The sequence below is a fragment of the Carlito syrichta genome, unplaced genomic scaffold, assembly GCF_000164805.1.
Source record: "Carlito syrichta isolate Samal-C Ts95f unplaced genomic scaffold, Tarsius_syrichta-2.0.1 Scaffold305792, whole genome shotgun sequence".
Classification (NCBI taxonomy): domain Eukaryota; kingdom Metazoa; phylum Chordata; class Mammalia; order Primates; family Tarsiidae; genus Carlito; species Carlito syrichta.
The window spans coordinates 492,909-509,335 of record NW_007249888.1 but is presented as its reverse complement, the minus strand read 5'-3'; the positions used below and the strand labels follow the sequence as shown (position 1 = coordinate 509,335).

At 40.4% G+C, this 16,427-nt stretch overlaps 1 protein-coding gene across 3 annotated transcripts in view; it reads left to right on the top strand.

Moving 5' to 3' along the window:
* AGXT2 (alanine--glyoxylate aminotransferase 2) overlaps positions 1-16,427 on the top strand; it is a 44,609-nt gene that overhangs the window by 4,599 nt on the left and 23,583 nt on the right. For all 3 annotated transcript variants that reach the window (XM_008062673.1, XM_021714806.1, XM_008062672.1), the window contains 6 exons: positions 3,341-3,426; positions 4,441-4,625; positions 7,783-7,906; positions 9,109-9,203; positions 10,781-10,874; positions 11,491-11,584. In XM_008062673.1, coding sequence (XP_008060864.1) covers positions 3,341-3,426; positions 4,441-4,625; positions 7,783-7,906; positions 9,109-9,203; positions 10,781-10,874; positions 11,491-11,584 — 678 coding nt within the window. The remainder of the gene's footprint in view (positions 1-3,340; positions 3,427-4,440; positions 4,626-7,782; positions 7,907-9,108; positions 9,204-10,780; positions 10,875-11,490; positions 11,585-16,427) is intronic.

Genomic DNA, 16,427 nt, shown 5'->3' with positions numbered 1-16,427 from the left:
CTTCCTCATGCTTGAGGAAATACCTGGTGTGTGGGGGGACGCCCCTCATCCACCTGGCTTTGTGTTCACGTGAAAATCTTGTGATCTTGCCTGTGAAACTTTAGGATAAAAGACTTACAGTTTGCCCCATTAAATCGGCTTCTGCACTAGACAAAGTCCAGTCTCTTTCTTTCTCCCCCCTTCTCTTTCTTTCTCTTTATTTCTCCAGAATAATCACCGACGCTGCCCCACCTTCCAAGGAACCTCTAAATCTCTCTGAAGGGGCTGGCCCCCCGTAATTGGCTATCCTAAGTATCAAATGAGATATTAAATATCATAAGTTTTTTTATAAGTTATCTAACGTGCCAAATAGAACTTGACACATAATTAGCCTTTTGGCTGTTAAGTCAGAATCCCACTTTGTTGTACAGGGTGGAGTGCGGTGGCACAACCAGGGTTCACTGCAGCTTCAACCTTCTGGGCTCAGGATATCCTGCTGCCTCAGCCTCCAGAGTAGCTGGAACTATAGGCACTTGCCTCCATGCCCAGCTAATGTTTTGTTTGTTTGTTTGTTGTAGAGACGCGCTCTAGCTATGTTGCCTAGACTGCTCTCAAACTCCTCAGCTCAAGTGACCCCCCTGCCGCAACCTCCCAAAGTGCTGGGATTACAGGCATGAGCCACTAAGCCTGGCCCATAAATAGTATTTTAATAAGTCACATCATGTCCATTGCATATTTTCAAGAATTTTATAGCCTTTTTTTTAACCTTAAAGGGTAAGGAAGCCCTTGAGAAATACTCACTCTGAGCTAAAAACTGGTTATAGATATTGGAAAAAATCTTCATCATTACAAAGAGGATTTCCCCCAGAATTTTCAAGTGCCTACAAAAATTGATTCACCTCTCTTACCTTGTCCAGCGTTTTCCTTTTTGATAGTATCATTTGGGGGAACAAAAACAAAGTTAAGGTGACCTGTCTGCTATAGAACTCTGTGAGAATTAGACAGCTGGAAAGCTAAAGCCAGTTGCCCACCTGGCATTTATTATACAAGAGCAATGTTGTTCTACAAATTGAATTCTATCCTTAAATGGCTTGAGTTGTTATATGAATTGAAGTGGAAATAGGTGAATTGGATGAAAATCATTAGCTTTTTTTCTTTAGACTAAAAGACGCTATCAGATCAGTAAAACATTAAAAATAAACTTTTAAAATAGACCTGGATTTAGTAAATCAAACTAAACTCAAATCTCACTTATGCTCTCTCCCACCCTGCCCCATCTGTCTTCTCCCCAAACACACACACCTCATACATAAGTGCGCGCGCACACACACACACACACACACACACACACACACACACGAGCACATATATGCACATACATAATTTCCAAGAACCCAAGCTTTATTAACCTTTAAAGTCATTCTCAAAACATATTTTGAAGAAAGAATGCATGCAATTATCTAGATATTTATATTTTAATTTTTTTCTGACAAATAATGACAACTAAAGCATTTTTATTTCATTTTGTCCATCAATTATCATTACTGTTATTTTTGAGTCTTGGCTTTTTATTGAGAGAAGAGTTATGACAAGCAGTAGATCCTTGAGATATTATCTAGATTTATTTTACTTATTGACTAATTCTTCTTCTTACTTGCTTGCTTGTCTCTATTACTTCCTTCTCTCCTTCATTTCTTCTTTCTTTGGGGAAGTATTGTATGTATTTCATTTGGAGCCATCACTCCATCATCATGTGTGTATCACTTGTGAATGAATGAATGAATAAACCTTCTCTGACTGTTCAAAATTCAGACTTTCCTATAGCAAGTATTTTTCTCCAACTCCCTTCCCCTTCCAGCCTACTTTCATAATTCCTACAACTTGGAGTCAAAGAGAGCTTACAGCCCCTCAATGGGCAACTCCAATTTTGCAGATAGAAAAATGATACTGAAGAAGTACAAGGATTTTGAATTCCTAGAACCACTCAGAATATTTTTCTCATCTCAGAAAAATAACTAATACAGAGAGACACAATGAGAAGCTTTTTGAAAGGTGATTCCCAGAAAACTTAAGCTATTATTTTCTTTGTCATTTCTACACATGGATAGTCCAAAAGCCACTTGCTTTTAAAGTCAGAGTAAATTAATGACATTAGTGATTATTTAGAGCTGAAAAGTGAATGAGGTCTCTTTGAAAGAAGATATATTCAGATCTGTTACTTTCCAGCTTCATTTAAAAATACAATTGATCATTACATTTCTCAGGACTGTGACTTCATAGCCACACAAAACACCAACATTTCTTTCATGCAAACTTTCATGCTGAATAAGAGACATCATTTCCTCAGCTCTCTCCACCTGTAAAATTTATCTCGATATTGACCTTGAATCTTCAAAATTAAGAGCATCTTTCCCAAGAGTACAAATAAGGTCTCTAGACACCTCTTTCAGCTCTGATGTTTTGACTTTATTTCTCCATCCTGCTACTATAGAGAGATCAAAATCTGAGCTGGCAGGAAAGGGTGATGGCAGCCAGCAAATGAATAAAAAACAATACTAGGCTACGAGTCAGAAAATCAGACTTTTGTTCCCATCCTTCACCTAACTGGCCTGGTGACCTTAGACAGATTAATTTATCACTTTAGGGTGGTTTCCTCATCTTTAAAATAAGCATTTTGATGTACAAAAACAACAACAACAACTAAGGTACCTTCTAGCTCCAAGTAGTTTATGATTCTGGTTCAGTTTATCTCGGCTTTGTCACAGTCTTGTGTGGACAGCCTTTGTTGTGGAGGGAGGTTTTTTCCTTCCAGATCTATTTGCAGGTATTTGTTGCTAGAGTGCATTGCCTAATGCCTGTCTCTCCTCATTCCCCACAAGAATAGTCAACAGCTATTAGTTCCATGCCTATTGAGAGCTAACCAGATACCAGGCACTTGCAGCACACCAGGATTCAGGCACAGGCAGCTCAGAGCCTAGAAAGCGCTTCCACTAACAAAGAGGATGGACTCCAACAACGTCCTGCCCCAGCAGAAGTTCTGTCTACTGAAAAGAGAGGGAACACAGCAGGAGCAACATAAGTAATGTGTCTGAACCAAGCTTCCCACCTTGCGAGGGACTGGGGTAGATTTCTTTTTTCCAGACTAGATTCGAGACTAGATTCTAGTTTTGTTTTTCCTCCAGGAAATTTGTTATTGAGATAATCAGTTTTTAAATCCAAACTAAAGGCTTATTAAAATAGTTTTGAACAATAAATTATACAAAATGGCCTCAACATTCTGATTCAGGTAACTAGAGTGACTTTTGCAAACAGACCTAAATCGTATTTAGTTGGGGATCCCAACCCACTTTACTTTTAATAGGTGCTTCCTGGACATCAGTAACCAAGCTTGGTCTTCATACAAAGCCCAGAATGCCTCCATGTGACTTCACGCCTGAACGATACCAGGTAAGATTCAGCACTTTAGGAAAACCCAAAGATGTAGTTTCTCTTGGGATGGCTCAACTGATTGTTTCCTTAAGAACGACCCACAAATATGCTTTCCACTAAGCAATCCTATCCCAGATATTCTATCCTTTAAATCATTGGGAGCATTTGAAACTCTCTTTCTCCACTTAACACTAGTGTATGAATTGTTGTGCACGTGTGGAAGAGAGAGAGAGACAGAGGTAGACAATACAAGAATGAGACTATATATGACAAGATGTGTGTCACAGGGAAATGCACACACATATCACAAATGTGATGGCTCACATTTGCTTTAAAAAAAAAAGTTGACTGACTCATGTGGCAATGGATAATCTGATCTCTCTGAGTCCTCTACCAAAAATTGTAAAATCATCTTTTTTTTCCCCAGGCTAATAAAAATTGGTTCTCTCTCTCTCTCTCTCTCTCTCTCTCTCTCTCACACACACACACACACACACACACACACACACACACACACAGCAACTCCTTTATTCTAGAAATTGTGGAATTAATAGATTAGTAAGGAGGAACCCACAAAGAAGCAAAGTATGGGAGAGTGATTTTATGATTAAAGACAAAAACACTACTCCATTTTATTATTATGTTAAAAAAACTACAACAAAATAACTTATTTGCTTAGACTAATTACTTATTAATTCAGACATTTATTCCAAGACACTTTTTATTTATAGCTAATATCAGCTCAAAGCCAAGGCTTTTCATTGAGAGGTAGACATTTCAGCCCCTTTCTTCATGTTTGTTTTGGAAAAGGATTGAAAGGCTACAAATAATAATTTCACCTTCTTAAGAGGAAGGGCTTTATTTTCTCGCAAGGAAGATACTGGTGAATACACCCACTTTTGAATCTCTACAGGGCAGCAGCCCTCTGCTCAGTACACAGGAGAGACCGGGCAACTGTTATATTGACTGCTATTGATCTTGTAAGAAGTGTGAGATAAGGAAAAGATATTTTTAAATCTTGCTTATCAACAGTCCCTTGCCTACAACCGTGTGCTGGAAATCCACAAGCAACATCTTTCTCCCGTGGTAACGGCGTATTTCCAGAAACCCTTGCTGCTCCACCAGGGGCACATGGAGTGGCTATTTGATGCTGAGGGAAACAGATACCTGGATTTCTTTTCTGGGATTGTCACTGTCAGTGTTGGTCACTGCCACCCGTGAGTATCCTTAAAGTCCAGGGGTTTTTATTCTAGAAGAATATATGGAAAACAATCATGTTAGTGACTCAGAATCCTTAATTTGCTCACCGGTTAAAAAATATCTATTACAGATTGTCGCTGGCTTGCTCCCTGCTATTTTCTGGCTTAAATATCTTGACACTGTACTTTTTCTTTTCTTGACAACACCCGATTTTGTCATCCTCATTGCACATGCAGTGTGGCATGTGCCATGTGATTGGAGTGTTTTTGGAGAATTACTGTGTGTGTTTCTCATTAGCAACACTTTCCAAAGAGAAGAACACAGTGAGGGAACGGCAGGAAGGAAAGGAAAGGCAGGTGGCTCTCAGAGGAACACCAGGGACAGGTGCCATGAGAGATGAAAAATAACTAATTTCTAGCCAGAGAACCTTCTTCATGGACTCTGAGAGATGGAAGCGGGAAACAAGAGTAATAAGAAACAGAGACACACTTACAGCCACCCCAGCATTAACCTGCTGGGCTTCAGTGATCCATCTGCCTCAGCCTTCCAAGTAGCCAGAACTACAGGCACATGCTACCACAACTGGCTAATATTTTTTTTTTTTTTTTTTTTTGTAGAGATGAGGTCTCGCCAAGTTGCCTGGACTGGTCTTGAACCCGTGGGCTCTGACAATCCACTCACCTCGGCCTCCCAAAGTGCTGGCAGTACAGGCTGAGTCACCGAGCCCAGCCAGAACAATTAATCTTATTGTTCACAGCACTGATCGTGAACTCACCCACACAAGTGTTCTTGGCACGTTCTTCTGTAATCCATTTGGTTTCTGTGCAGCCATCTCATCTTTATGTCTATTCCCTCTTGCCTTTAATACTATGACCAATAAAACTCACATAAAGTGGGGGAAAAAATAAAGCAGCAAGTCTCAAGTAAATTGAACAGGTTTGGGCCCTTCTGTCAAAGCAGGAGGCAGAGTCTCCTCCCCAGACAGCAGTCAGGAGGTGAGGGGTGAGTGTGTCTCAGAGCCCAGCCCTCCTCTCTTTCTCCCCTTGCCTTTTTCTACCTTTCATCTTCAGGAGGCACCAGCCCTATGCAAGGTTCCAAGGTGCATCCAGAATTCATTTCAGATGCAATGTCAAACATACAACAAACATACATGGAAGTAGGTAAAAATTGGACAGAGAACAATTTTAGACTTTCTCATTGAATCCTCTCGATAACAGTTGACGCTGTCCCTATTAATGGACTGCTTGCACCGGCTTTCACAACTTTTGTGTTTCTCCCCATCTCCATCTGGCCCCCTAACTCCAGGTGTCCTCAACTCTTTCCTTAGCCCTCTGTTCTCCTCTCGTGATGCTTTTCCTTCCTTACTTCCCACCACAGAATTGACCCCACCACATCTACCATTCCTGCTCATGTACTTACTCTACTTTAACAGCATTGTCCAACTCTTTGTCTTCAGCATTGGACCCTCACCAAGCTATAATAATCTCTCTAATAAGCCTCAAGTGGGTGGTAAGATGCCTCATATTGCCCACTGCCATCTGGGATACCCCCTGCCAGATGGATATTCCACCATCAGCTCAAATTCATTATTTTCAAGACCAAGTCTATCATCTCCACAAAACCATTTTTATCCCCACATATGCATTTAATCAAAGGGCACATATGAACCTCGTACTCTGGGAAAGTCCTCTGCTAAAAGCTGGGGAGCTAGACATTTTGTCTATGGTTCTTAACTAATCCTGGGGTTTCCCTAGCATTCCAGGCAAGAATGTTACCTTATGATCATCTTTGACTCTTCCTTGCCTTTCATTCCTGACAGCCAATCTGATGCCAAAGTCCAGTTTTCCCTGCACTGAAATGCCTTCCTACTATCCCACTAATTCCCATTAACACCAGTCTCCTGGTAGCTCTTCTCCAACTCCTGGAAGGCTGACATGCCCACCTGGCTGGCCTCTGCCTTCTGCCCCTCATGTGGCTCTCAGATATATTTTGCTAAACACTACTTGTGTCAAGAGTTTCTTCTTTTTAAGAGTTTACTGATATTCCACAATTTTCTAAAGTGAGTTTCACAGAACACTATCCAGGATAGTTTCCATGGAGAAGGGTCCCATGAGAACATAAGTTTAAAATACTCCCTTATCTTCCTCCTGGAGAAAAACAATGTACATTAGGCTACTGAACACAGTATCAAGTCCAGTAGTAAAGAAATCTGTTTGATCTTATATTTCTCAAATTTATTTATCCACTCAACTGATTTTTTTCTGGTATGAAAGATACTGATAACAAACACAATTGTTGTGTAACAAACTTTAGCAATTGCTACCATTTAGATCAAGTCCAAACACCTTGGCCTGTCTTTTCATGGTCTTCCTAGTCAGGTCCCACGTATCTATCTATACTTAGTTCCTACTAGCCCTCAGTATGAACCCTATGGTCCTATAAGATTGGCCCAATCCTTGAAAGAACTTTGCTTCATTGTTACAAAATGTTCATCCACGCTGACCACTACTCAGACCCAGATACTGGAATATTCTTTGAAGAAAAAAACTGTAGATCTTAACTACATGTGGAGGCACATGCCTGTGGTCCCAGCTACTCAAGAGGCTGAAGTGGGAGGATCACTGTGAACCCAGGAATTCGAGGTCACAGTGAGCTATGATCCCAACACTAGACTCCAGCCTGGGCAATATAGTGAGATCCTACTCTAAAACAGGAGAGAAAGAGAGAGAGTAATTGTTGATCTTGATGTTGTATACATGTGCTTGACAAATCTATACTTCCTCAGAAAAATAAAATGGGAAGATACTCAGGCTTGCATCTAGCCATCTCTATTTCCAAACTGTTCAAAAGATACTTAATAAGAAAGCATTGTTAGAAGAAATTCTAAGCTCAAGCACCCTTCTAAACAAGGCATTTCTTTTCTAAACCCCTTCACAGGCAATCACTGAGTCACCTTTTGAACCCTTCTCTTGTTGAGGAATTCATTACCTTTTGAGGCAAAGCATCCTATTGCCTGACACCTGTAGTGATTAGAAGAGTTTTTTCTCATGTGTGGATGAAATCTGCCTCTTGAAATTCTTTGAGAAAAAGCAATATGTTTGGGTTCAGTGGTCAGGGTGTGTAGGAGGGATATGGCTGCACAGTGTGGGTAACTTTGCTCTCCTGCCTACCCAGGAAAGTAAACACAATAGCTCAAAAGCAGCTTGGTCGCCTGTGGCACACAAGCACTGTCTTCTTCAACCCTTCCATCCATGAATACGCAGAGAAGCTTTCAGCACTTCTTCCTGAGCCTCTTAAGGTACGATGTTCCCAGCTCGAAGGGACAAGAGCCTCTGATTCCAGGAGAGATGCCCTAGGAAGCAGGAATATGGGCAGGGAATTTGGTCTGTGCATTAACATCTGTAATGGTGAGTTTATGGTTATATCGAATTGCTGGTGACACAAGACAATGTCCACAGCATCATCTCTGAGCCTCTGCCTCTCCTTGGTGGTTCTCACCACCTCTTTGCAGGAGCACCAGGCCTCCTGATGTTCTCATCTATGTCCTCAGGAGGTTTTGATCTCTTTGCTCCATAGTCTCTCTGCAAAGGTATTTGCATTTCTTCTTTTACAAAGAGTGAAACCATTTTTTTATAAATGTCATTCAGTCCATTTGGTCTAAAATACACTTAGATATTTTTGCTAAATAAGATATTTTCCTGCATCTGAAATGGCTTAATTTTTAAACTGAATTGAGATGATAAAATGTTGGCCAAGATTTGCACTTGGGCATTAAATGAGTGAATATGTATTAAGAACTTAGAACAGTGCTGAGTACCTGGTATTGGCCCTTATTACTTTTCTATATTATCTGGAATAGATGAGTAAACTTGGAATAGCTACAACCTAAGTTCAGCCCCAGATGTCCCCAGAAGAGCAGAAGCTGAGAAGTCAACAAAGTCACAAGCACATGCCTTCCAGTCCTCGGGGCTAGAGGGCACAGCTCCCTTCAGTTCTCCCTGTTCTTTTGTCCAGGATGAGCTGCATTTTTTGCTTGTTTGCTTTTTTTTTCCCCCAACAGTCACACACACACAGTACAGTCAGGAACAAGCCCTGAGGTTGCAGGGCTAGGGGTCCTGCCTTGTTCCAAGCCTTCAGAATCACGTGGCTGGGTTAGTTTCAGAAGCCAAGAGACCCAATTATCAGATCTACTGTGTTCCGCTCAGCAAGCCTCCCCATCTTAGCATTTATTTGATGCAGAGCAGCAAATACAGCCAGTGAAAGTCGGGTATATTTCACAGCGGAGCCATTTTTGTATGTCTGGCACTTTATCAGCTGCACAATGAAGGGCTATAGAATTCATACAGTGTTAAACAATGGGACTACTCGAACCCAAGCTGGTCTGAAGGGAACTCCTCTTAACAATCAGAGACTATGGGACCTTCAGCAATTTTGAATAAATTGGGTAATAAAAAAAAAGAAATTAAAGTGTGAGACCAAGTGTCTTCCTTCACCTTCCAGGTCATTTTCTTGACAAACAGCGGCTCTGAAGCCAATGACCTGGCCATGCTGATGGCCAGAGCGCACACAAACAACATAGATATCATTTCTTTCAGGTAATCATACTTTTGAATATTCCACCTAAATGTGTGTCTTTAAACTGTAGCACGGAGAGGGAGAGAAATTTTCCCAGGTATATTTTTCTAACTTTAAGTTGTAGGTAAGGATCAGTCAAATGAATTTTATGACTGGATAACTCCATCCAAATTGACCTGATCTGAAACTGGGGGCCCCAACTGGTCATGAACAGCTGGAGTCTTCATTATCATAGATCCTACTGTGGCATTAAAGAGAAGGTCACATGACAGTTTTTAACTTTGAAGAGGTGATAGGGACTATAGCATATGCCAAGTAGTAAATGCTCCATACCCTAGAAGATCAAGCCTCTACCATATGACACTGGGCCTGTTTTAATTTCTGCTTATGATAAGGAGTCATACATTTATTGCACAGTACCAGCTGCACCTGCTTTTCACCTTTTATTCTCTTTATCTATAACCCTATATGTTTTTGTTCTTTATATAACTTTTGAGAATCAGTAATTTAATAGAGTAATTATAAACCTTTATTAGTTACATCCACATTAAAAGTAATAGAAAACTAAGAATTTTGCTCACAGATGTCTCCAGTGGGTAATTTTATATAGCACATTTAGTCTCCTATAATGTTTAAGTAATGAGTAGGCGTGACTTATAGTAAAAGTTGATAGGATGAAGAAATAGTCCCAATTTTTTTTTGGCCATAATATCTGTCTAAGTTCAGAAAAAGATTCCATTTTATCCTTACTATAGCACATCCAATACTTCACATTCCATATAAAACAAACATGCTTATTACAGGCATAAGGAAAACTTGTTACCAAAGAAATATGGCAATAAAGAATTATGATTCATGCCTTACCTAAATAACATTCCAGAATATGTATATACAGATAAGTATTGATCTATTTGAAGTAGTCATGGTAACTACCAGGGTTTAACATATGTTTTGTTTCTTCTTCTAAGATACATAACCATTATTTTGAATAGTCTTAATAGTCCTGAATCTTTGTTTAGGGTGATTTTGATGTGGGAAATTGTTGAGACTCATTTAAAGTCAAGATCAGTGATCAGGAGGACTTACACTGAATATGACTGTTTCAGGTTAAAAAGTGTCTTTTATATACCAAATAAGATGCCTTATAAAACACTTACAGAGGAGTCCCTGAAGATGTTGAGCAACAGCTGTATCACAGGAAAAAATATTTGGCTTCCCAAGGTGACTACTTTGAAGGCTAGTACTCATTGAACGTGTTATCTCTGACATGTGGCTAAAAGATAAATCTCATTGATTTAGAGTGTTAGGATAGGGTGGGTCTAAAGATTGGGGTTCTAGGCCAGATAACCTCCAAGATTTCTTTCACAACTTCAAATCTATGACACTAGTAGAAAAAATAAACAAGTACATTCACCTAACATAGGCTTGGAAAAGTTTTTAGAAATTACCGGAGTTGAATGTTGATGGTGTTCTATTGCATCTCCATAGCCTTCATGAATTTTCTTTTTTGTCCTACTCAGTGGACCACAGACCAGTGATCAAAGAAAAGTGAACTTAACCCCATCCACCTGTTGTTTTTTTTTCTCTCTCTCTGCAGAGGAGCCTACCATGGATGTAGTCCTTACACACTTGGCTTGACAAACGTAGGGCCCTACAAGATGCAGCTCCCCAGTGGGATGGGTTGCCAATCAGTGAGTGTGGGAATTCTCTTCTTCTTTCTTTAAAGACTGCAGGGTTTGTGAAATAATAGATCAGGTATTCCTGATATAAGGATTAGAAACTAATATATAGCCTTTTCATTAATCAGGGGCTCAATTTGACATAATTAAAGGTTATTTGGGAAAAATGTTAGAAAGGCTGTCAGAGACAGAGTAATATAATAATAGGACTTTTTAAAATTCATTTTTCTTTTAAATAAAATGAAGTAAACTTCAAGGATCGGAAAATCTTGAATGCACGCAATTTCTGTAGAGTCATCATTGTCCTCACCTTCTGTTCTCACTTCTTGTTCCCACCATTTTAGCACCAGAATCAAATACCTAATTATTCTTATTCTTTCAGATGCCCTTACCCACCTTGAGCACGTTGTTTCCAGGCTAACACTGAAATCAGTTTCCTTTGTAGAGTGCCCACACAACTGATTTCTAAGAAAAAAATTATCTCTTCAAAGTAGAATATTTGATTTTCATCTGAAGTGGGGAGAAATCCAATTAAGAACTCCTCTTGCCTTGATTGCTACCATATGCTTCCCCAAATTGGCCGTCTTGTGTTCATGATCTGCCCAACTCCTTCCTTTGTCATTTGCAGACAATGTGCCCAGATGTTTTCCGTGGCCCTTGGGGAGGAAGCCACTGTCGAGATTCTCCAGTGCAAACAATCAGGAAATGCAGCTGTGCACCAGGTCTGACTGGGCCAGGGAAAGGGGTGGAGTGGAAAATCGAGAGGGAGAAGGAACACAGATAAAGGCAGAGCCATCCCCAAATGAACAATTAAATTCTGAAAAATAGGGAAGGGAAAGCCAAAGAAAGCAAAACTAGAGCAGCCAACAAACACATGAAGAAATGTTCAACCTCACTAATCATCAGGAGATGCAAATCAAAACCACACTAAGATACCACCTAACTCTAGTCAGAATGGCAATTATCAACAACTCAAAAAATAACAGCTGCTGGAGAGGGTGTGGTGAAAAGGGAATACTTCTACACTGTTGGTGGGAGTGTAAACTAGTGCAACCTCTGTGGAAAGCAGTGTGGCGATTCCTAAAAGCTCTAAAAATCGACCTTCCATATGACCCCACAATCCCCCTACTGGGAATATACCCTGAAGACCTCAAATCACTCTATAAAAAAGATACCTGCACACGTATGTTTATCGTAGCATTGTTCACAATAGCAAGAACCTGGAAACAACCATGCTGCCCATCAAAAGAGGACTGGATTTAAAAAATGTGGTACATATACACGATGGAATACTACACAGCCATAAAAAAGAACAAAATCATGAATTTCACAGCAACCTGGATGGAACTAGAGTCTATAATACTGAGTGACCTCTCACAGAAACAAAGATCCAAGTATCACATGTTCTCACTCATATAATGGACCTTGAACGTCCAATGTAATACTATAAGGAAATGACTGATGGTACTGGGAAACTATGGGGGGGGGATGGGATTAACAGTCGCAAATATCTGTCTGGGGATGGGAAAGCACCTCTTATCAACAGCGTGCCTGAATGAAATGTAATTGTACATCTAATCCTTAACTGTACCCCACAAAATCATAATAAAAAATATTGATTAAAAAAAAAAAGAAAGTAACCACATTGCCCTTCGTTGAATCAACACTGCTCATGCCTACTATCAATTTACTCAGTATCCAAATGGCTATGTAGAAAAGTGTCTCATGCTATCAGAACCCAGTTGGAAAAATAGACTCTCATCCGGTACTTAATTAAAGGAGCTCTCCATTAGCTCTATTAGCAATAGCTCTGATATCAAAATAGATAAATAAAAAGAAAACCAAGTCAGGCATAGTGGCACATGCCTGTAATCCCAGCTACTTGAGAGGCTGAGGCAGGAGGATGGCTTGAGATCAGGAATTTGAGGCTGCAGTTATCTATGATTATACCACTGCACTCTAGTCTGGGTGACAGAGTGAGGATCCATCTTTAAAAAAAAGAAAGAAAGAAAAAACCCAAAGTAATCACATTCTTCCCTATGGAAGAAGGAAGGAAAGAATGCTTTTGGAATCTCAAAACGCCAATCTCAAGTTCTCCAGGGACTGCAAGCCAAAGTGAAAGCATCTGTCAAAACACAAGGTTGCCCTTCCTGAAGGCTGCTGACAACTCTTGCAAAAGTTTTAAAGTTTTAAAGGCATTCTCACAAGGAAAAGTTTGATCTATCAGTAGTGTTTTTATTTGCATTCTTTACCTATTCTTAACATGAAGGAGAGGAGGCAGAGAAGCATCATCTGTTCCTTGCTGATCAGATTTGTCGTCACAATCCAGGAGCTTTTGAATAGCTACTCCTGAGCAGTTCTGAAGGAAAGAACTAAGCACTCCAGTTCAGAGATTTTTAATGGAATAGTATGAGTCACTGAGTTGAAGAATGCAAAATGGAATTCGTAAAAACCAGCTCTAAAAGGAAGAAAACTCACAGTCGTCTTAAAATTCAGATGAGATGATATCAAAATGGAAGGAGGAAGAACAGAATAAGTCTTGGAACAGGACAAGATGTCATGCTCACAGAATGTAAAACCCAGAGGAGGTTTAAAGCTACAATTGAAACTCTCCACTGTAAAGAGAAGGAAAACAAGGTTCACACATAGGAGAGGAGAGGGCTAAGATTTAATCCCAGGCTTTATGACTCCAAAGCTAGTGCTCCCAATACCTATGACCACCCTCATTCACACTGATGTGCCATCAAGATGAGCACCAGCTGAAAAATAATTGCGGTTCTGCAGCCAGAACTAAAGTGATGCAGGACGCCAAGGAATCTGTATTCCACCCCAGGCCTCCCATGGTTCAGCTATAAACAAAAACCTCACCTTTTGCTTCAGTTTTCTCATTTGTAAAACAGAAATACAACATGTGGTCCCTGCCACCTGCATCACAGTGCTTCATGAGATCAAGGCATAAAGAGCTATTTGTAGAGGAAGGCAGATCATAGCAACATCCAGTAAAGCCAGAGCTGAATATTATATCAACACAGCATCAAGAACTAAAATCAGTTGGATGCACCTCACAAATCCCAGGCTGAAAGCCAAACCAGAGTCTAGTGGACAGAAATACCCAAGAGGTGGTCAATTTCCTCCCCTCCCTACTATACATGTCTCTCTCCCTCTCTCTCTCCATCCTCCCTTCTCCCTCATTGAGCCTTCTCTGCCTTAAGCCAACTTGAAAATACCAGAACCTCAGGGTCATCTCTCTAGTGGCATCTGGAGGCTAAACGATAGTGACAATTCTGAAATGTCCTTGGCATATCTGAAGTCAGATGTTTTGTCAACTCAACTCATAAAAGACAAGACTGATTATCATATCTTTAAACAGGACTGGAATACAAAAAGGACTCCAGCTTCTTCCTGTGCCTTTAGGACCTGAAAAGTGTTTAGTCTTCGCTGTAAAATCAGTATATTCATATGTTTACAAAAACATCCCCACATGTACAGTACTTTGAGTACAGATGGTTCCAGGTCTCAATTCCTCTTAAAGTTAATCCACTGAGCACTACAGGTACTGACCATGGTGAGGTTTTTTTTTTTTGGTGGGGGGTTGTTTTTTTGTTTTTTGTTTTTCGCCCCTGAAATAAGCCATCACTCCCAGCAAGGAAGGGGGCCATTTTGTGAGTCTAACATAGATGTTTATGTGGTAGATTTCATTATCTTTCTCTATCTGCCTCCCAAGAATTTTTTCTCCCCAGGGTTTCATTCCAGGTCCTTTTTTTCAGCTGTAACCCATGATGAGATTCACATCTCATGACCTGCTGCCCCCACAGCGTTTCAAACCTGCTACTGATCATGGCATTCTACTTTTAGAAGTTTTCTTTTTCTTAAACACTGTTGTTCTTTCTTGGCTACTTGCTCGCTTAACTCTTTCTGTACCACCAGCTAAAACAAACACTTTTGTCTACTCTGTTGTGGTCTCCAGCAGAGTATCCTCTCTTCACTCCCTTGGTGTTGTCATGGAGACACCAATGCACTAAGACTCTCTGCAGAAGGGGCCTGACCTGGAGTTACAGCCAAGGAAGCAAGTGTGAAATAAAGTAAAAAACCTCATCACAGCCGATGATCCTCTCATCACTGAGCATGTAGGCAGAGAGGAAAAAAATCAGAGGCCTAGCTTAGCTTCAAGAAAAACCTTTTGATTTGGTTTTGCCCAGATTTTAGCCATCGGGGTTGATTTTACTTCACTTTTTGATTTCTCTAGCTACAAATGGACTTGTTAAATCTCCAAATTATGTCTTTTGAACATATATCTGGTCCATCCTTTGGCGTTATCTGAGGCTGTTTTCTTTATTTCCTAATAAAATAGGGAGTTTCAATCTCTAGAGTCACAGATTTTTTATCTACTATATTCTGCCCATCAAGACAGTATAAGCGATCTAAAAACATACTTTCTGGATTTAATATCCTTATAATGATTCAACCTCCACCTCCAACTAACCAAAGATATCAAGTACCTCTGTCAGTCAAGCTTTCCCAAAGACACATGTAACCTAAAAGGATGTTTGGGGCCAGGTTGTATTTTCTCCACTTTTTACTGAAGAGCCAAAATAAACAATATATTTTTGCTTCAGTCTTCATGGTAATTGCTAGAGGTTGCTGTTCCTCATGGACACTGGGCTGCTTCTACGCCTCTAAGCAAGCATTGGGATGGTAGATGGAGACTCCTCTCTCAGACTGTCTTCACTGTCATTGGGGCTGAGACTTCCCTTTCATCCACATCTTCCTCTGCATTTCTTCTGCTTTCCATGAATATGGGCTTAAGCTCAGACTGTGTGGTGCTGTTTAGAACCAAATTATAGATGTGAATAAAAATTCTGAAGGTTCAGTCTTGTGTGGATGTAGTTGATCTTGGACCATGGTATTCCAGAGAAGAAAGCTTCCTCTCTCTTGCTTTTCCTGCTGTTCCCACTTTCTTTTTTTTTTAAGCAAGATTTCTTGAGAAGACAGAAAAGCTGCCACAGTGGGAGGGGACCCCAGGGGGTTGCCCCACTTTCTTTTTTTTTTTTTTATTGAGTTGGAGTCTCACTCTGTCGCCCAGACTGGAGTGCAGTGGCCGCTCCCGGCCACCGCAGCCTCGACCTGCTGGACTCCGGCGATCCTTCTGCCACAGCCTTCCAAGTAGCCGGAATTACAGGCATGCGCTACCACGCCTGGCTGATTTTTTGATTTATTGTAGAGATGAGGTCTCGCTGCCCAGGCGGGTCTCGAACCCGTGGGCTCAGGCAATCCACTCACCTCAGCCTCCCAAAGGTGTGGGATTACAGGCTGAGCCACCGAGCCCAGCTGAGAGCCCCACTTTCATGAATGGATTAAAGTCATTAAAAAATGGTTTCAGGAGTGGGAGTCAATTCTAACTATACAATATTCTGGAAAATGCAATTCTTTAGAGAGAGTAAAAAGATACATTGTCAAAATGGGTTAAGAAGGTAAATTTTATTATATTTAACCAGTTTATATATGTCAGTAAAAAGAAAGTGGGAAAAAAGATTAGTAGAATTGGGGAAGAGATGAATAGATACA